At 44.0% G+C, this 21,895-nt stretch overlaps 1 protein-coding gene across 1 annotated transcript in view; it reads right to left on the bottom strand.

Annotated features, from left to right (window-relative positions):
- The window catches only part of IQCH (IQ motif containing H), a 242,877-nt gene that overhangs the window by 43,396 nt on the left and 177,586 nt on the right, over positions 1–21,895 (bottom strand). The window contains exon 14 of the mRNA XM_012658125.1: positions 5,286–5,456. Within this exon, the coding sequence (XP_012513579.1) occupies positions 5,286–5,456 (171 nt within the window). The remainder of the gene's footprint in view (positions 1–5,285; positions 5,457–21,895) is intronic.

The following is a 21,895-nucleotide window of genomic DNA, read 5'->3' as shown; positions in this document are numbered from 1 at the left end:
AACAATTCCTCCTTTTGGAATGTATTCTAAGATATTCCTGAAAGGTACAATATGATGTCTACACAAAGTTATTCACTATAGCACTGTTTGTTATATGAAAAAACTGGAAACAATCCAAAAATCTACCAATATAGGAAAGGATAAATAAATTATGGCACATTTATGCAATGGAATGATATGTTGCTATAAAAAAGAAATGAGAACGTTCTTAATGAACTGTTACAGAAAGCTGTCCAAAGAAAAGAGTGAGATTCTGAATGGTGTGTATTATAGGCTACATTTTGGGTATGAAAAGGGGAAAAGAATCATCTGGATGTGTATTTACTTGTATATGCAAAATGATCCTCCGAGGGGATAAACAGACACCGAGAACGGTGGTCACTTTGTGGGATGAGGCGGGAACTGGGCAGTGGGAAGGACACTTGCCAATGTATGACTGGTTCCACTTTCTGCCTTTTGAACCATGTGAGTACAGTATGTACTTCGAAAAATTAAATAAGAACCCCATTAAACTTGGTTTTGAAGCCAAGGTTTGCAAATATATATTTCGTGCATATTTTTAGTGTGTAAACTGCTTACTTTTAAAGAAACATAGTCAAGCTTTTCTATATGGTTCATGGTATAAGTGACATGATATTTTCCATACTCTTTGTTATTTATTTGAAAATCTGTACCATCTAGGAAACCTGTACCATATCTGCTTGTATTTCTTCTTTAAAATCCACGACTCCTCCATGACCATCCTGCCCATTCAGTGCTACTGAGTCTCGGCCAAGCTGAGAGCGGATGAGAAGCCAACGGATAACAGCAATATACCTGGAAACAACCTCATCACAGGGGAAATGATTCCCCCTTGGAAAAATGGTTTTTTCTGTGGCCTCAGCAAGAGACTTCTTCACGAATGAGCTTCAGCTCCACTCTGGGGCCGGATCATCGACTCTCAGCCACTGAAAGGCAGGCTGGATAGCCCAGTGATTAAACACACCGGCGGAGGTTAAATCCTGGCAGCACCACTTGCTTGCCTAGTGACCTGTAACAAGTTGCTTAGCATCTCTTACCCTCAGTCTTCTTCTCTAAAAATGAACATAATAATGCGCATGCCTAAGATATTGGACTGTAAAAAGATTCATGTAAAGCACTTACCAAAGTACCTGGGGTGGAGTAAAGGCTCCATACATTTTGGATGCTATTATCATATTAATACATGCACTACGGTTATTTGCTCCCCTCTCTGTGTACTTTGATAAACTTGGAGCTCTTTGATACTCAGCCTTTTTTGTTTGTTTGTTTGTTTGTTTTGAGGCAGAGTCTTGTTTCGTTGCCCTGGCTAGAGGGCAGTGGCATCATCATAGGTCACAGCAACCTCAGACTCCTGGGCTCAAGTGATCCTCCTGCCTCAGCCTCCCAGAGTGCTAGGATTACAGGTGTGAGCCACCGTGCCCAGGCTCATTCTCTTTAATTTTTAGGTAATGGTTGGTAAGGACCTCTTACAACAATATTACCTCTTTCTAAAAGATTCTGCAAGAAAAAGACTTTTTAAGGGAAGGCTGCAGTATAGAGGGATGGGCCTTCCCGTGTCCCCTCATGGGAGATGTCCCTTCCTTCAGCCCTCCATAACACATGAGGCTGCCCGGGCCAGCCTTGGTACAGAGCCCCTTCCTACAGGCCCCATAAGATTAAGTCCCTCAAGAGACCGTGGGGATCATTTCGCCCTCCCTTACTTTACAAATGAGGACAATGGCACTAGAGAGATCAGAATTCAGGATCTCTCTTGATGTCCCAGACCAGTGCTCTTCACTACCAATTTCCACTGGCCACATTTGGAATGTGTGGGAGTTTCAGAGGTTAGCCTTTTCTAGTAAAACAGGAGAAAAAATAAAAGACAAAAGATTATTGGTGGAAGTCTACTCTTATTAAACTACCTTTCTAAATCACGATCTAACAAGAATGCTTCGAGCCAAATAAAGGAAGCTCGAAATACTCCTTTTCACTGGAGAATATAATTTTATTTCAGCCACAATTTAAATTGATTTAGTTCTGAGCACCAGCACTTGAAGTGTGGAGCATATTCTATTTTCTCCATGATACTTGTTTTGACAGTGATGCATTTCAGTTGACATAGTCGAAATCCTTATGTAATAAATCTCTGCCTGAAAATTAATCATGTTTATAATATTCTGAGAATTAATAACACCCATTGTTCAAATCATTAACTTAAAAAAGGAGCTTCCAAAATCTGTCCTCGGCAGTAAGGGACCACAAATAAATGAATGTTTGATAAAATAATCCAAGTAGCAGTTTAACAAGCGTAAACTCGAATGTGGCTGCAATAACACAGAACTATTGTTTAAGGGTTGGCAGAGGCTGATGAGGTTCTTATTTCAGTTACGAAGCAGGCATCCACATGCATAATGAACTGCTCTCTGAATTATTAATGCGTTGCTTATTTAGCCTCATCTGTCTAGAAGATAATGTATCCTAACTCTAATGAGTGATTGGTTTTGTACATAATTACAGTAGCAGCAGTCGCAGGGAAATCTGCGCCTTCAAAGAAGGAGTTCTAAAAATAAAGTCATCACATAAACTCTGTTGTTGCTGTATTCTATCAAAATCAAACCCGAAGCATTGAGAATTTATAATAAATTACAGGAGACAGAATCATTATTAACATCATAATTTAACACAAAAGGTTTTACTTAATCATTCATTACAGATCATGTTCTGTTAAAATGCGAATAAATGACGTGGGCTGTTTTAAGAGGTCTGCAAAGATGTCCCCTTTCGGCCACTCACCAGCCATGGTGCGGAGGGTCCCGAAAGAAAGACGAAGAGTGAAAACCGATGGAAAAGGGAACGATTTATGCCAATTCTGACAGAGTGTTAATTACAAGCTAAAAAATTGTTAGGTGATTCCTTTTCATTTCTAAAACATGCACATCTGGGATTTTTCAGACCTTGTTTATACCTTTAAGTGGTTATTTAGCGACATCATTGGATCAGAAGCCCAGTGACCTGGTCTAAATGGCTCTAAGTGACAATTCGGCCACCTGTTCCTGATATGGACAACAGCTCCTCTGAGAGTCCAGAAAAGACTTTGCTTTCCCCTTATATAGCCTGTTATTAAAGGAACAGGCCCAAACTGGAAGCATTTCATAGGTATTAGTGCTGATGCACTCTCGTTCTTACTGTGCTTCTGTGTGTTTCCTTTTTCTTTAGTCTTCAAAGGGGGCTGTCAACTGACTGATCGTAAACCCGACGGCTTAACAATCTGTTCACACTTGTTCAAGATCCTTCAGTTTGCTTAGGAGTTGTCCTGTGTGTGTGCCTGTGTACGTGCTTCTTTTAAAAAAAATAGGCTACCGTGCATGTACACGTGCATGGGAGTGTGTGCACACACGGCACATGGGCACCAGGGCGACACAGCCATGCATATCTTTCTAAAAGTAAAAGCAGTTTCAGTTTATCCCCACGTCAGAAAACCTGCATAGCCTCTCTCCAGTGATGGAAGAGGCATTTGCCTTATTGAAGATCATAACGCCTCCCTTTTGTGTGTGTGCAGCTCCTAAAAGTGTTTAAGACTCTTGATCACAGGAGAACTCCCATATGTCTAGCCTGTAGCTAGGAATGAAATCTATAGCAACATGGGAAAATGGGAGAGTGCTTCTAATTCAAAGAATAACTTCTGCTTACAGCCTTTGGAAACAACATACTTAAATGCAGCAAATTGTCTTTGGAAGTCTTGTGTTGAATACCATCTCAGCTTCCAGCCTCCTTTAGAAACGGCATGGAGTGAGGCTCACTAGCCAGAAGGGCCCAAGTCTGACTGCTGTCTCTCCTTCTAACTTTGAACTTAGGGTCCCGCAGGTCTCTTAGGTGAGGACGGAGGCCGTAGGTGGGGTCAGACCTGGGAGATTGTCGGCAAAGTCCTGGGGCCTAATTAAAAGAGGTCTGTTCTCTCCAGTCCAACTCTGCTTCTGTTCTTAATAAGCTACAAGATCAAGAGGATGCCTGTGAGCAAGGTCCTTGCTAGTACCTCACTGGACAAGTGGATGAGAAGGAGGGGAAGGAGGAGCCCCCCGAGACATCGGGGACCCTTGCCCTGAGGTGACCGTGGAGACCCTGGGCAGAGTCAAACAAAGGTCCTTTAAATCCAGAGGCATCTCCTGGACCTAAAGGGGTTCAGCAGAGAGGCAGGAGACACTGCTCTGAAAAGGTATCTCTGGGACACCAGTGTGGGGTCCTATGAGCCACTGGAGTTCCTCTTTCAACTATGTGACATATTTGGATTTCAAGTAGAGCTTCATTTGCAAAAAGAGTGTGAAGCCCACTGTTGTAGCAGAAAGTAAAAGAAACCCTCTGGCAGCTGTCGGAGCAGTGTGGCCAGAAAGTCCCCAAACACTCTTACGCTAAGGGCCATCTGGTCCTCCTGACCTTTGCTCTCTCGCCCCAGGACCAACTTAGCCCACTGGACCAAGCACCGCTGTCCCCACAGAGGGTGCGGAGGTTGGCAAACCTCTCTCCCGGCCCCAGCCACCCCCATGGGGCCGGTGAGGAGAAGGGGGGCTGCGGCAGCGGAAGGGGCAGATGGTGGGGGGCTCACAAGCAAGCAGGAAGTGGGGTTTTCCTGAAGGTTGCGGGAGTCTTTTTAAAATCATAGGTAGGGGAGCCACACACTCAGACCCGCTTCTGCCCTTGCCGCCCTGACCTCAGTGTGTTCAGGCTGAGGGGAGAGGCAGGAGGCAGGGGCTGGGTGAAGAGTATCCGAACCCTACTGTCAGGGGGTGAGAGCCGGAACGAAGGGGGGTCTTTGTGGAGGGGGAGGAGGGGTCAGGTTGAGGTGCTTTAGCAGGCGGACTCAACGTGGCTTAGTTGCTGCATAGACGTGGGGCTGGGGGTATCTTAGCAGCCTCTGGCCTGATCCACCAAGAGGAAGGACAGGAAGAAGAAAGACGACGGATGCAGTTGGACAGCTGGCTCCCGAGGACTGCAAGCAGAGAAGTTCTGGTAAGGGAGGCAGTGGCACAGACGCGCACGTGCCCAGGGGAACAGAAGAGAACCCGGCGCTCGGTCACACGTCTGCACGCTTTCTCCCTTTGGAATGCCCTGCCCCCTTTCCTCTGACCAACGCATGCACATTCCGGGAGCCCATTTCGGAGAGGTCCAGTGACTCGCCTGAAGCTCTTTCTTCTCCTCTATTCAAAGAGCCTGGCACATAGACAGAGCCCCGTAAGCGGCAGCTGACTGGGCCGAACGCTGAGAACAATCGGGAAGCATCTGTTGCTTACCGGCACTGAGAGACACTTAACGGGGTTCGTTTTCTTCCCTTTCCTTGGAACAAAGCGGGGCACTTCGAGGGTGCCCAAACTGCAGTCCAGATGGCCGTTTGTGAGGTATAAGATGAGTTGAGTCAGGGCCAGCTGGTCACTATAGGCGAGGTTAAGGCCCGTTGCCCACACCTGATTAAAACAGGAACCGAAAAAGTGAGAGTGAGACCAGCAAACAGTAGAGACCTCCCCTAGCTCCCCCGAACCGGACCGAACCGCATCAGACCAAACAAAACAGTGACCGTGTGGCTTAACGGAGTAGAAGCTTTTCCTTCTCTTTCTACGTCAGTCAACGGAGGGGTGGAGTCTTATTCTAGCTGGAAGATTCAAGGTTCTTGTGGGAGGTTACAGAAATACCTGGCCAAGACAATCTAATGGAGATGCCAAGTCTCCAAAAGTTCATGTTGACTTTGGTTTTTCTGCCCAGAGCCCGACATTTCTAAGGTAGGTGGTGCAAGGTTTTCTACTGAGAAAATGAGCCCAGACAGAAGCTTCAGAGGGTGGGGAACTCAAGTGGAACAGAAAGAGGAAAAACATGAGTAAATATGAGGAAGGGGCAGCTTGCTGCGATTTTAGAGAAATCAGTGACAGCCTCTCTGTGAATGTTAATACGAACCTTAAGGGAAACTTAGGGCTGGCCCGTCAGTCTTAGCTCTACCACGATTTTATCATGAAAGTGCAGGATATTCTTATTTTACTACCTCACAATGTCACAGTATTCTCAATTGCCAACAGGTAATAACATCTTATCCTAGCTGTATCACAGGATTATTGGAAGAATACTATGATCCAATTAAAATTAAAATGCTTTGAAAAATAGACATGGTAGTTATTAGTTAATGTCAACTACTAGATAACTGAGTTATGTCCATTAATTCCTTTGACAAATATTTACTGAGCATCTACTATGTGCCAAACTGGCAATGACAAAGTAAGTCATGTGCTGCTTCTTCCCTCTCTTATGGCAGATCAACCTTAATTGCCCTTGTCATCCCCTATCCCTAGGCTGAATCCAGAAGCACTCCCAGAGTCCCTCTCAGTCCGATATTCAACAAATATCATTGTTTTAGTAACTGGAGAGTCAAAAGTAAATAGGTACAAGTCCTGCCATCAAGGAAGTGAAGACCAGGTACATACATATTCAATTAAACAATACAATGTGACATGTGATATGAGTATGAACAAGGTACCACTGAAGCAGAAAGAAAGGACAGACTGGGTTTGCCTAGTGAAGTCAGGGCTGCATCATGGACGTGACATTTGAGCTTCAAACAAGTGATAAAAACACTAGGCTCCCATGTACCAAGTACCTATAGTGTGCCAAGTGCTTCACAAACATCTCAGATCTTTATAGCAACCTAAAAAATAACAGTTCTGTGTCACAGATGAAGAAACAGAGGTTCAGGGAGGTACCCAAGTCCACAGAGCTAGGAAGTAGTGGTGCTGGGATTTGAATCCAATTCTGCCTGGCTCTTCCCACTCCCTGCGGGAGGAGATGGCAGTAATCCTCACCCAGCCAACCCTTACCCTGTACCAATTCTCCAGTCAAATTAGAAGCTAAAGTGTGGAGGACCAGAACACGTTCTTGTTTATTATAATCCATGCCATGGAAATGTCTTGTGGAGAAAACATGAAGTATTGTATTTATGGAGTATGCTGCAATTAGCAGTAATGCATTTTCACTGTAGGAAGTTGGAAACTAACACATTTTCATGAAGACTTGATTAAACAGTTTTTCCTCTTAGAAGGCCTCCATGTGCCCCGCTCACCAACTCTGTGTGTTAAAATACATAATACATCTGCTCTAGAGTGGACTCTTCTCAAACAGAACTAGCAGTGAGTGACTTGAGTAAGCATTGAATGTAAATGGCATCATTATAAGGATATTAAGAGGTCACACTGTCAAGGCCCCTTGCTAAACTGAAGCTAATTTCAGGAGTCATATTCGCACAGTAATGCTCTTTTATAATAGCAAATAAATCACATTTGCAACAATTCTTAAAAAACTAACTGCCAAGTATCTGTTGCAGTTGTAAACATCCTAATTTGTCAACTTAAATATTTCCCGCTGCATGGCATGAAATGTAAATCAGAGGGGGACAGCTACTGTCCCTCAATGTGAGAAAGTAAACTTGCTCTTCTTGCATGTCCGGCATTTTGTTTCAGAGCTTCTCTTTCAATGTTTCGGTGTCCTTGATCAAAGGGAAACACACATAACACACGTCATTAATATTTATGCTAATAGTATTAAGGCTTTGGTGAAAAGGATGTTAATGGGAAGGCAGCACAGTGCAGGAGAAAGTGTGAGAAGCAAGGAGTTAGAGAGCCTACGTGTAGCCTTCACAGTGTGAACTCGAAGGAGTTGTTTAAGCTCTCTCGATGTCAGTATCCTTAAGAAGCAAATGCAATACCTGCTACACAGGGTTTTGAAAATAAAATAAAATAAATGCACATAAAATTGCCTTATAAACTATAAAGTTCAATACAAACAGTACTCATGATCACCAAACATTTCCTTTAAGAGGCGTGGATTCTTAGGAGACAGGTCATCAGTTGTCTATGTTAGCTATTAGATCACCCCATTTCATAACTGTTTCCCCCTACATAATCTTTGTGTTTGACAGAATTCAGTCCAGTGGGTAGTTAGGTTTGGGCAAGGTTGGTATTATTCTATCTCCATTTTACTGGTGAGGATACTGAGATCAGAAATAGGCCTCATGGTTTGCCTAAGATCACAGAGCACAGACCAGTCTTTCCGGAGCCAAAATACTTTGCTTTCCCAGGCTGCCCTAACCCGTAGGTTCACAAAGGAAATAGGACAAATTTTGTTAAGCCTTTTCCTCAACAGCAGGCTTGCCTGATTTGCTCGGATAATTGTTCTGTTCTCCATCTGGTTTTTCCATTGAAGACACTGCCTGAGGCATGCTTGTTTTGTGTACAGGGGTTCCTGCCTCCACCTCTAGACTGTCAGCTCTTTAGGGGAAGCTGCCAAGTCTTTGTCTTTCCGAAGCATCCAGTGTCTGGGGCAGGGGTGCAGCGGGAGCATTTGCAATTGCAACGTTTCGCTGTGAACTCTGCAACTTTTAGGGAACTGGATCCAGGTGAGTCTCTGCAGCAGATATTCATTGACTACTTCCTCTGCGCCAGCCCCATGCGATGCTTTCACACCTCTTTCATTTAATCCTATTTATTAAATTTAGAACCTATTCTCTCTCAGCACTGGGTACCCCGATCCCAATTTAGATGAGCGATGACGGTGGCCTGTACAAAGGCACTGTGAGTGAGCATGGATTTTAAAATGTTTAGGTAGGTGGTGGCTTTAACATGACTCGCTTTTTTTTTTTTTTTTTTTTTTTGAGACAGAGTCTGGCTCTGTTGCCTGGGCTAGAGTGAGTGCCATGGCGTCAGCCTAGCTCACAGCAATCTCAAACTCCTGGGCTCAAGTGATCCTTCTGCCTCAGCCTCCTGAGTAGCTGGGACTACAGGCATGCGCCACCATGCCCGGCTAATTTTTTCTATATATATATATTTTTAGTTGTCCAGATCATTTTTTTCTATTTTTAGTAGAGACGGGGTCTCGCTCTTGCTCAGGCTGGTCTCAAACTCCTGACCTTGAGCGATCCACCCGCCTCGGCCTCCCAGAGTGCTAGGATTACAGGCGTGAGCCATCGCGCCCGGCCTGTGACTCGCTTTTAATGACATAATGACTGGCTTGACAGGTTAATTGATTAGATTTGTGGGGTAGGGAAAAATATCACTGAAGGTTAGAGCTGGAAAGATCCTTAAAAATCACCTAATACCATCAGTTTACTTTATAAATGGAGCGACTCCGGCACGGAGAGCAAAGTGGCCTGCTCTAAGTTGCAGAGCCAGGCGTCACAACTGCCCGCCGAGAAGCTGAGGAGTTTCGGCTCCCAGTCGGAAATCACTTGTTGTTGGTTGTTTGACTGAGTGATGATATTCAAAAGTAGTTTCTTAAAAATGGCTAGAATGCTACAGAGATTCACATCGAGGCCTTCAGAGCACAAGTAATACCAAATTAGTCATCTCAGCGTTACTTACATTATTGGAAAAAATGCAGCTGTCCAGCATTTTGGCATTGGTTAAAAAGATTATGACACCCAAGTGATGGGACAGTCTGCGGTATCAGAATTAGAGATGGCGTTTGTGAATGAATTTTGATGATGTGGGAAGATGAACAATACAGCAAGTGGAGCATAGAAAGTTAGTTATATAAGCAACGTGACTTCAGCTTTGCAACAATAATATACTTAGAAAGGACTAGATGAGAATATAATAAAATGTTAACAGTCAATGTTAGAATTAATGGCATTATGATAACTGCAATTATATATAGACTTTCCTGTATATTCTAGATCTGCACCATCTAATACGGTTGCCACTAGCCACACGTGGCTATTGAGCATTTGAAACGTGGCTGGCTCAAAAATACACACCAGATTCTGAAGACTGAGAATGTAAAAAAGAATGCAAACTATCTCATAAATATTTTATTCTGATTACATGCTGAAATGATAATATTTTGGTTATGCTGAGTTAAATAAAAAATACTGTTAAAATTATTTTTATCTACTTTTTAACTTTTAAAGAAATGGGGCTACTAGAAAATTAAACATTACGCATGTCATTTGCGTTTATGGCTTGAATTCTATTTCTGTTGGGTTGGTAGCAAAGAAGTCCACTGCAACTTCAGCAAGGGGATGGGACCAGTGGGGGGTGGGAGGGGAGGATGGGCTGCCAAGCTCTCCACGGTCCCAGCTCTCCACGGCCCTGAGCGCTACCGCAGCTGCATCTGGAGGCCTGCGTGGGTAAGAACCAGTGGGCAGGGAGGGGATCAGGCAGAGGCCAGCTTGCCCAGAAGTGCTCCATTCCCAGGTTCTGTGCCACAGCTTTGGGATGACAATGTAACAACGTGCTTCTGTGTGGGGAGGGGTGGGCCAGAGGCCCAGTCTTGAGCCCTTTTTGCCCGATGTGTTCCAGGCAGATGGAGGCTGCCTGCTCACCCCTGCTGCTTCTACCTTTTTCTGGTGACACTCGGGATGAATGGGTGGCAGAGCACACACATGTGGGCAGGTGTGCTCAGGCCCTACATCCTGTGGCCGTCTACACGTGCAAACACAGTTCTGCAGCAAAGAGTTGGTCTTGCCTCTTGCCGACCTTCTCTTAGGGGCTTCAGGGCACAGGTATGGGACGGAGAGACTGATTTATAGATCGAATAACATTCATTGAAGAATCAGAATTTCAGAGCTTTAAGAATCCATAGATGTTTTGCCGATTCTTCCCAAAGTTTTCTTTTCACCTTCTTTAGCCTTTTCTTTTTGTAAGGAGAAGAACTGGAGATTCCAGATAGTATAAATGACTTGCTAAAGACCCCAGCTTTCCATATCAGGGTTTCAGACAAATATCTGTGACCCACCACAAGTGGACCTCTCTGGGCCACTTTCCCCAACTACTCACTGGGAGTAATGGTCTCGGTGGACCTTCCCCCTGTTGCCTCGAGATGTATCTATAAGGCTGACCAGGAATTGTGAGGAGTTCCCACATCACGGAGAATTTTTAAAAAGACAGCCCCTTTGAGACAGGCATCCCTGAGAATTCGCCCCCAACAGAGATGGCATCAGGCCTTCAGAGCAAACTGTGACACGCGACCCGTCCTCCTCAGCAGCCCATCTGGCTGAGGGCTGTGTGATTCTCTTCCCTGCCCACGTTCCCGTCTCCCTTCACAGCCCTAGTCTGACAGAAAATCCACCACTGGACACTCGATTCTTTCTAGAGCAAGACCAAGCCCTCGGTCAGACCCGTGGGTCCCCACAGCTACGGCTGCACCGTGGAAGCCAGGACATCCGCCCAGCTCCCCTGGCTGCTGGGGAATGCAGCCCCCGGCAGGCCAAGGTTCCTTCTGTCCTCACTGGTTTGGCGAGGTCCGATGCCAAGGGCTCATTTCCTACCGACTACCGACAACCGTGGGGGCCGGGAATTCACTTGGAGGCATTGAGCAGGGGAGCGACATGATCTCACTCACGTTACTCCGAGTGCAGTGAGGAGAAGAGACCATGCGGGGGCCATGAGGGAAACTGGGAGTCCAGGTAGGAAGATGGCGGTCACTGGGCCAGTACGGTAAGAGTGGGGGGTGGGAGAAGTGGTTGTATTTCAAAGACTCTTCAAAAGTAGAACACAAAGGACTTACTGATGGATTGGATGTGGGGTGTGAGAAAAAGAGGGGCGTCAAGCATTGTCCAAGACTTCTGCCCTGAAGAAAATGGAAGGTTGGGGTTACTGGTTCCCAGGTGGGGCAGACCGCTAGAGGAATAGTTTGGAGGGTAAAATCAAGATTTTAGGTTTGGGCGTGTTACGTTTGAGATGCCTTTGTCGAACGATGCTCCAGAGGGCAGGTTGCAATCTCAGGCACCTTTTCTTGGCTCTCAGCTGTGAAATCAGGAGCATGTGCTTGGCTGGGCTGCAGTGGTAAGACAGAATCAGTCCCTGGGAGGGAGGCTTCCTTTGCTCTGCTCTCACTTTTGGGCCTGGGGCTCAAGGCTCTCTGGTTGGAGAGAGGTGAAATCTACAGGACCTGAGGACTTCCCTAGGGGACACGGCAAGTCACCCTGCTTCTCACCACATTTAGACCAAGACGAAATAAGCTGAAAAGGAGAGGGGCAGCTTGGCAGGGGAAAAGAAGTGACAGCAGGTTGAGGGTAATGAGATTAGAGAGGACAGTGGCTGAGAGAGGCGGTGGCTTCCTGGGAATGGAAAGTGCTCTGGACCGGAGTTCCAGGACCTCGCTGAGGGCTGGCCTGGACACTGCTGCCTGTGTGTTCTTAGCCAACTGTCTTCCCCTCTCTGGGCTTGTTTCCTTGTCTGTTAACACAGGCCTGATGGGATCTGTCCCCGAGGGCTGTTGTGAGGATCCAGTGGCCATATGCTACAGTCTATTATTGCGGGGGCCTGGCAGACACAAATTCACATCGCGCCCTGACTACACGGCCCCATCTGACTGTCGAGAGCAGAGTCGGAGCAAATGTTGAGAACTCACTTGCTCTCACGTCGGTATTCTTGCCTGCCTCTCAAAGACGGGGAGCACATTTACTGATTTCCAGTTGCTGTTTACAAACACGGTCCAGAATCCCAGCTATGATAAAGAGAACGTGCTTTCTTAGGCAGTTACTGAACGACATCTCTTTTCTTCAACCATTTGGATCATTGAATTGCCAGACAGCATTGAGCTCTCCATTGTAGTAAACAACACACCTGATACTTAATTTTAAAGGAGTTGGTACATTGCACTGAAATAATTTTCAATTGGTAAAATATGAATGTGATTATGGTGTTTGGTAAGAGTTGCTTGTATTACATTTAAAAAATCAACAGGCAGAGGGGATGGCAGCCTCTGGGTATGTTGCCACCTAGTGGCGGCTGCTGGGATAGCCCCATCTCTTGGAGAATTGAAGGAGGAGGGCTGGTGCCACCAGACAGGGCAGTCACCCCCGCTCAGCAGTTGAGACACTTGGTATTCATCTTAGAGGCCTTCTCCCTGGTCTCCATTAATCCTGTCTGCCCTTTTGGGCATGACTTAAATTACAGCTTCATGAGGCTATCTTTGAGCAGCTAGAGCTTCCCTTCTCTGCACCACCCTCCTGGACACTGCCTCATATTGGGTCTTCAGACTCGGGGTCAGAGGCTGCAAACAGTCTGGGTCTTGTCACTTAGCATTCGGGGCCGGTAGTCCAACATGCCTAGGCCTCCATAATTTTCAAAGGCCTTCAAAATTTCCGGATTCTGAAAATAAGTGTTACTGGCTCCCAAATATGAAAACTACAAAATAACAATAAACTATTGTTCAGGCTGGCCTGAACTCCTGGCCTCAAGTGATCCTCCTGCCTCAGCCTCCCAAAGTGCTGGGATTACAGGTGTGACCCACTGTGTCCAGTCATATAATTTATATTCTTAAGGTACAGAATTACATACTCATTTCTTTTTAAGTATTTCCTTGATTTTTTATTATGAATTTTTGGAAGGCCACTTTCTTATTTTAACATTAAGCACTATTCTATAATAAACACGAAAGCCTAATTTTTATAACCTATTACGGGTTTCTAGGACTAGTAATTGCATATTCTTCTTCCATGGCAATTCAATGTAGTAATCCCATACTGGTTATAGTTATTCTCCTTTAATTTCCGTACTATAGATGTCAGGGCTGGCGAATGATTTGCTTTGAGCAGTGCTCCTTTAACGTTACTACGAATGATCTCCAAAAGGCTTCTGTGTGGACTTTCAAAGTGGAGGAGCTCTTGCTCTGCAGCTCCCATTGCAGAGGATTTCTGTGCACAGACCTGTGGACACGGAGAACCGGCATGCACAGCGAGGCTCTCTTGGTAAGGACGAGCACACGACATTGGCCCCGGTCAGTGCAGCAAGCAGGCCGCAGAGTTTGCCTTTGCTTCCCAGTTTCCTCGACAGTTCTGGTCAACCAGAATTTTTTTTTTTTTTTTTTAAAAGAACAACCTGGGTTGCAGAATATGTAGGCAAGAACCATGGACTGTCAGAGCTACAGCCTTGGAGTTGGTCTAGTCCAGCCCCTTCAAACTCTAGGTATGAGGATCCACGAGAGGAAGAGACCTGCTCAGGAGCAGAGTGCAGACAGAGCTCAGAGCGCTGGATTCCAAACCCAAGGCAAATGTGTTTACATGTGGAAAGTTCCTAGAGAGGAGAATGAGACTGAGAACAGGGACCTTTCTTTTTCCAATCTGCATCCTGCACGACACCTAGCCCAGCACCCCCCTGATAGAAGTGGTGCCCAATCAACCTTTGTTGTATGGTTCAAATAACAAACGGGTAAAAAATCTTCCTTGAAAACGCAGACAAGAGATACCACTTCACGCCCACAAGGATGGCTGGAACAAAAAGATAATAACAAGTTGGCAAAAATATGAGAAGTTGGGACCCTCCTCCATTGCTAGTGAGGTTGTGAAATGGTGCAGCCCCTTTGGAAAATAGTTTGCAGCTCTTCAAAAAGTTCAGCTTTGAGTGACCATGTGACTCATCAATTCTACTCTTAGGTGTATAACCAGGAGAAATGAAAAACGTGTATGTGAATGTTCATAGCAACATTATCCATAACAGTCAAAAAGTGGAAGCAACCCAAATATGCATCCACCGATGAATGGACGAACACAATGTGGTCTTGTCATACGATGAATGGGGTGTTATTCGGCCATGAGAAGGAAGGAAGTTCTGACATGCTACGACATGACTGAACCCTGAAAATGTTAAGTCACAGAAACAAGTCATCAAAGACCATGTATTGTACTATCCCACGTTCGTGAAATGTCTAGAATGAGGAAGTCCACAGAGGCAGAAAATGGTTTCCAATGGCTGAGGGGAAGGAGGATTGTGGAGTAATGTCTAATGAGTACAGCGTTTCTTTTCTGCAGTGAGGAAAATGTAAAAGTAGATAATGGGGATGGTTGTACCTACACTGTAAATACACTGAAAACCACTGAAATGTAAACTTTAAAAGGTAAATTTTATGGTATGTGGTATCTCAATAAAGTGGTTACACACACGCGCGTGCATACAGCCCAGTCTCCGGGAAACTCTTTCTGGAATGGACCCCTGCACGATTTCTGTGACCACTTGCTGGCATCTAGCTGAGTATATAAATAATAACTGAATGTGAGCTTGTGACAAACCACCTCCCAAGTTGCTTTCTGAGTTTATTCCTGGGATTCTTCAAGTCTAAACCTTAAAAAGCTTTGCCATGTACGGGCAGAAAATACCTGCCCATTCCTCTCAGTCTGGCAAGGGACACACGTGCTCTGGAGGCCTTGAGAGGGCCCAGTGACGCTGGCAGTCACAACAAGAAGCTCCACCAGAGAGTTCTGGAGCCGCAGCAGGCCTGTGATTGGCTGTGGGACTCCGGGCAAGTCGCTTAACACCTTTTTCCTCACGTTCCGCATTGCTTGTCTGTGAAGCACTTTGAGAGCCTATGATGTAAGAGCTGTGTGAGGACAAAGAAATGCTGTCCTTCAGTATAGGCAAAACCCACGGTTCCCACCCGTGATCAGAAAGTCCTGTGGCACGTTCCAGAAATTCAAGGGTGGAGCGCTGGGGCCCTGCGAAAAATCCCAGTCGAGTAGCTGCTGACTGAAAGTCACTCTGGAGTTTCACCCAGTAAGTGTCCTTCGGTGCTGGCTCGCTTGTCAGGGCTCCGTGAGGCCTGGGTTCTGCTGAGCTCCACTCCAGAGGCTGCTTTTAAGTGACGGACACCCCCCATACCCTTTGTCCTTAGGGTCAATCTCTAGCAAATGAAAGAAGCAGCATTCAGGGAGGTATTTTCTTCCTTCCTTCTTCTTCCCACCTTCTCCTCTTTCCTCTTCTAAAATTCAATGCACTGTTTCCTAATGTACAGCTTCCTCGCAGGGGAAGACACTAGAAGGCTCTTGAGTCATGGCAGGTAGTGTAAATTAGTTTTGGTTCTACCTGCATCTGCTAAGCATTTTATGCAGAATCTTCGAGGCAATTTGTAGAAAATAATTGTGAAATTACTTCCTTCATATTTCCTTCATTAACAAGTGAATAAACAGGCCGGTCGCAGTGGCTCACGCCTGTAATCCTAGCACTCTGGGAGGCCTAGGCGGGCGGATTGTTTGAGCTCAGGAGTTCGAGACCAGCCTGAGCAAGAGCGAGACTCCGTCTCTACTAAAAATAGAAATTAATTGGACAACTAAAAATACATAGAAAAAATTAGCCGGGCATGGTGGTGCATGCCTGTAGTCCCAGCTACTCGGGAGGCTGAGGCAGGAGGATCGCTTGAGCCCAGGAGTTTGAGGTTGCTGTGAGCTAGGCGGATGCCACGGCACTCACTCTAGCCAGGGTAACAGAGTGAGACTCTGTCTCAAAAAAAAAAAACAAGTGAATAAACAATATGAAACACATACATTGATGCTTTCACCCCAAATCTGGGACAGCATATTCTTTGGTATACCATAAATCTTTAATATGACTAGAAGTTGTATAGTGTCATTTCTTTCAAAAGTATCTTTATATTGAGCCTCTTTAGAAATGGCCTCAAGGCTGGTGCGGTGGCACTCTGGGAGGCCAAGGTGGGTGGATTGCTTGAGGTCAGAATTCCAGACCAGCCTAAGCAAGAGTGAAATCACATCTCTACAAAAAATAGAAAACTTAGTCAGGTGTGGTGGCGCACGCCTATAGTTCCAGCTACTTGGGAGGCTGAGGCAGGAGGATCTCTTGAGCCCAGGAGTTTGAGGTTGCTGTGAGCTAGGCTGACGCCATGGCACTCTAGCCGGGGCGACAGAGTAAGACATTGTCTCAAAAAAACGTCCTGTTGTTCTGCACACTTCTATTTACAGAGGATTGGGAACTTAGTTGTTGCCACATGGGATTCAAAACATGCTCCCTCCGTTCTAGGGAAGAGCTGCTGGGAACACAGTTGCCCTCCTTGGTGGTAACTGCCAACGTTAGGGGAACACCATGTTCTTTATATGGGCTGCCTATGATCTCCCTATGGGAGGTGAATTTTGTTAGTTTATTTGGACTTGTATTTTGTATTGGTTCATCACTTAGCCTGATCAAGTTCCAATGGGTTGGTTTGATATCATTTACATATTAAGTCATTTGCGGAGAAATAGACAAAGGTTAAAATCAGACGTAAGTAAGGAAGGGACTCCAGAGGGCATAGGAATGTGGTGGCACGAGAGGGGAGGACTGACCCCTTCAAGAAGGGAGGCCATTGCATTTACTTCTTTATAAGGGCTTGGAACAATAGGGAACACAATGAACCTTATGATTAAGAAAGCAAAATATATGTTTAAAGGAATACATATTGTTAAAACAGTTCTATTTATGCAAAAGATTCATGTAACTTTATAAAGGTTTTCAGGGATTTTAAAGGATTTTAAGTGCTGTGTTAGACTGTACTAGTAACAGATGTTCAACGACATGTTTAAGTTTTTGTTGTACTGAAAAAGCAATGGATTACCTGATATTTTCTTTTTAAAAAATCATACTAAAGCCACACATTTTAAGTATAGCTCAAATTCATTATTTCTAGGAAGCACAAATAATTTACAATAACAGAAGGGCTCCTAAAATAAATATTATTATAGTGGAACTAGACGATTGTGTTTGCTAAATAGCCCCTTCAGAATCCCAGTCTTTTGTGTCACTTCTTGTTCTTTTTCTATGAAGACAGATGGTGTCAGTAATTGCCTATATATTTAATTAAGTTAAAAAGCTACATAGTAATGTTTTGGCAAAAAGTAGGAAATTTTGTGCTATGAGCAAAGAAAGCAAAGGAAGCAGAAATTGGTAGCATGACACACCATTCCTCACCAAATAGGCATTTTGATATCCACGTGTGTTGGAATGCGAGATTGCATTTCATCAATCCAATTATAAGAACAAAGGCATTTATCCTGAAAGATAAAGCCCATAATAGAAATCTAGATGGCAGCTCTCTTACGTTTTTGATCAGTTAAAGGGAATGACTCTACCTGTTGTCCACATCACCACCAGCCTTGACCCAGTACTTCAATGGCTATTTGAAATTCCTGTGAGATGCAGGATTTTGCCTGGGATTTCTCACCTAGCAGGCTAATCATTGTGAAATTATTATGGGGGGAAAAGCAGTAGCTACTTGTAGAAAGTGGTTTGGAAAACTGACTTAACCATTCTTGTGGTGTCTGTTTTCAATGTTCCCATCCCGTGAATCCACCTTCTGGCTTAATGGCAATATGGCGCTCCCAGCTGTGGTGCTGTGTATGGGCTGCACATTTAAACTCTTAAAGCTTAAAAATGGCTACCACAACACTGGTTTTATTCCATTTCGCTTAGTCATTAACATTTAATGATTACCTTATGTGCTGAGCACAAGGATGGAATATGTTAAAAAAAATAGGAGATGTGTTTTCTGGCTTTAAGCTGTTCAACTCAATTCAACAAGCATATTGAGGAGAACACAAGAGAAACATGCATTTTCTTTGGTGATAGTGGCGGAGAGGGGCAAGAAACTCACAGAGGAAGTCACCATCAATCCAACGCAGCGCCACACTGAGTATTTGCTGTGAGGGAAAGAGCACAGGGTTGGCAGCCAGATAAGTCATTCTCTGAACCCTGCATTAGCCACTTAATAACTGTGTGACCTTGGATATGTCACTCTAGCCTCAGTTTCCTCATTTGTAAACTAGGGATAATAATACCCACTTCTCAGGGAGTGAGGAATAGAGTCACTACGTGTAAAATATATAACAGAGTGTCTGGCACATGACAACAATTCAATAAACAGTTAACATTACCGTGACTAATTACTGTGGCCATCAGTACTGGCCTCGGCTCTGAGAGGCCAGACGATGAAGTGGTAGTTGAAGAGGGATTAATTAAGGTAGATTTCCAAGAGGAGCTGGATTTTGAAACATGTTTTGAAAGGGAGGGAAGTTGTATATTGACAGAGAAGAAAAGAAAAACAAGTTGTTGGGATGAAGGTATTATGTGGGAGGTGGGATGAGAATGCACTTATTGAATATGGGGCCACCAGGCTTGCTTGTTCTAGAGTCCTATAGGCACAATCAATGAGAAAAGCAATTCGTGCCATACGGTGGGAGGGTGGTGATTCAGGACTGTCTTAAGACACAGGTAAGGCCTGGAGCAAATCACCTTGTACTCTGTCACTCCAACATTATGGTATGGGTAAAATTAAATTAAAATGAACATTAAGGATACTTTTGCTAAACTCACACAACTCAATAGCAAAAAAACAAATAACCCAATTTAAAAATGGGCAAAGGATCTGAATAGACATTTTTCCAAAGAAGACATACAACTGGCCGACAGGTATATGAAAGGTGCTCGACATCACTAATCATCAAGGAAATGCAAATCAAAACCGTAATGAGATATCACCTTACACCTGTTAGGATGGCTATTACCAAGAAGACGAAAGATACCAAGTGCTGGTGAGGATGTGGAGAAAAGGAACCCTTCACACTGCCGGTGGGAATGCAAACTGGTGTAGCCATTATGGAAAACAGTATGGAGGTTTCTCAAAAAGTTAAAAACAAAACTACTATTAATATACGATCCAGCAATCCCATTTCTGGGTATGTATCTGAGGAAAATATTATAAAATCTTGGAGAGATATCTGCGCTGCCATGTTCACTGCACCGTTATTCACAATAGCCAAGATACGGAAACAACCTAAGTTTCTGTGGACAGATGAACGGATAAAGAAACTGTGGTGTGTATGTATATAAAACAGAATATCATTCAGCTTTTAAAAAGAGGAAATGCTGTCATTTGTGACAATATGGATGAACCTGGAGGACATTATGCTAAGAGAAATAAGCCAGACACAGAAAGACAAATACTGCATGATTTCCCACATACGTGGAGTCTAAAAAAGTTAAAGTCAGAGAAACAGAAAGTAGAAGGGTGGTTACCAGGGGTAGGGAGGTGGGGGAAATGGGGAGACGCTGGTTAAAGGGTACAAATTTTCAGTTATGAGATGAATAAGTTCTGGAGACCTAATGTGTAGCATGGTGACTACAGTTAATAATCATGTATCGTATACTTGAAATTTGCTGAGAGTGGATCTTAAGCGTTTTTACCACACACAAGGTGACCATGTGAGATGATGGGTACGTTAATTAGCTTGATTGTGGTAATCATTTCCCAATGTATACACATATCAAAATATCACATTGCACACCTTAAATACATACGATTTTTATTTGTCAATTATACCCCAATAAAGCTGGAGAGAAAAAAGGACAATTTTGCAAAGGAAAATTTATCACACACAAAGTCTTGACCGCAGATGACAGCTGAAGTAGGAAGGAGATTTTCAGCTATGTTTTTGTGCTGCTTGGGGAAAGCTATAAACACTTGTGTGTAAAGAATCTTCTGGTATTTCTTAGCATTAGCAGGGAGACTTTTCCTTTTTTCCTACCTGCTACCCTCCTGAGTCCTACAGAAACGTGGTACCTACTAAAAAGCGCAGGACGCAGTGTGAGTGTCCAGATATCCCTTGTCCTGGCAGTGTTTCTGGTGGTTAAAGTTAGTTAAAGATCGCGACGTCCAGAGAGAGGTGTCTCGGTTTCTCTTGAAAGGAAGCAAAGGTCTCTGCGATGAGAGTGGGCATCTGCTGACGGCTCGGGGGTGTAAGCAGAAGAACTAGGTCTGTTGCATGTTGGCCAACCAAAGTTCTACCCAAGAGCTGATTTTTAGGCTGAGGTTCAACTTTCCTCAATGTCAAGGTTTACAATTTAAGGTGGGTTAACCAAACATTCAAGGACGGTCACATATGCTAACATTGTATATAGCAAAGTTGTCCACTAGTTTACCTGTACTAGCATTGTTAAGAAACAGAACTGTAATTTTCACTGTAAATTTGTTATCATTGTCTATGTGCTTATTGCAGAAGTCATCACCATTGCCATTATCATTACTATTACTTGTATATTGTACACCTCTTTCATTGACACAAATATTGGTCTTTTACTTTAATACTTCAAAACCCTTTGGGATCTATTTTCCCTTCACTAGGTATTAATCGTGATTAACAATGTGCCTATTATAGCATTTAAAAACACTGAATAATAGGCACTTCTGTTTATACCAAAGGCCTATTAAATTTTAATTCAGATATACACTGTTAGCCTTCTTACATATAAATAAAATACCTTCCCTAAAGAGGAAAAGTAAATCTCATCGAGCTCCCTTGGTGAATACCTTGTATATCTTGAAAACAGAGATAGGGAGATCTTGCAAATGAGAGTACTAGAGGGGGACTCAGAGAGAAGTATTCATTCATTCATTTAATAAATATTTATTGAGCATCTATTATTTGCTGGACAGGGTGCTGGGTGCTGGGTATACAGCAATGAACAAGAAGGAATTATGGTATTTCTGTAGACCTCGGTTTTTCCATTCTCTGAAGTAAATGTATTCGTTTTTGGTGCTTATATATCACTTTGAGATGATGATAATGCTCAGTGACTTTTAAAAATAATGGTAATTCAATTCCGATTCCACTCACAGGTTGAGAACCTGCTGAGGACTCCCGTGGCAGTTTTACACGTGGTTACACCGTTTGATTTAAAAAGAATAGCACCTTATATCTGCCCAGCCTCTCAGAACATCCTGCAAGAAGGAGGGCAGGAATTTACCAGATGTCAATGAAAAAACGAGGGTCACAGAGGTCAAGTGAACGGTCTACAGTATCACGCCAGTTACTGGAAACACTGGGGCCAGAACCCATTAGCATCGCAATGAAACTATTTTCAGATTTTTTTTTTTTCTGTTCTGGGTTGATATTCCATATTTAGAAATTATTAGACATAGTTTTCGGAATATATGGAATATGCTCTGATATACATTAGGGTCTCCATTTTTGTGTTTCCTCACAATTTGTACATTGTGACAAGTCTTATTTCCTTTTGTAGCTACCTTATGTATCTAGGAAGGGCCATGACTACAGGCCATTACCTGGAGCCGTTTTTTGTGTGAACTCTTAAAGACTGGATTCCCTTTC

This window comes from Propithecus coquereli, unplaced genomic scaffold, assembly GCF_000956105.1.
Source record: "Propithecus coquereli isolate 6110/MARCELLA unplaced genomic scaffold, Pcoq_1.0 Scaffold573, whole genome shotgun sequence".
Lineage (NCBI taxonomy): Eukaryota > Metazoa > Chordata > Mammalia > Primates > Indriidae > Propithecus > Propithecus coquereli.
The sequence above is the reverse complement of the archived record's forward strand: the minus strand, read 5'-3'. Positions and strand labels throughout refer to the sequence as shown.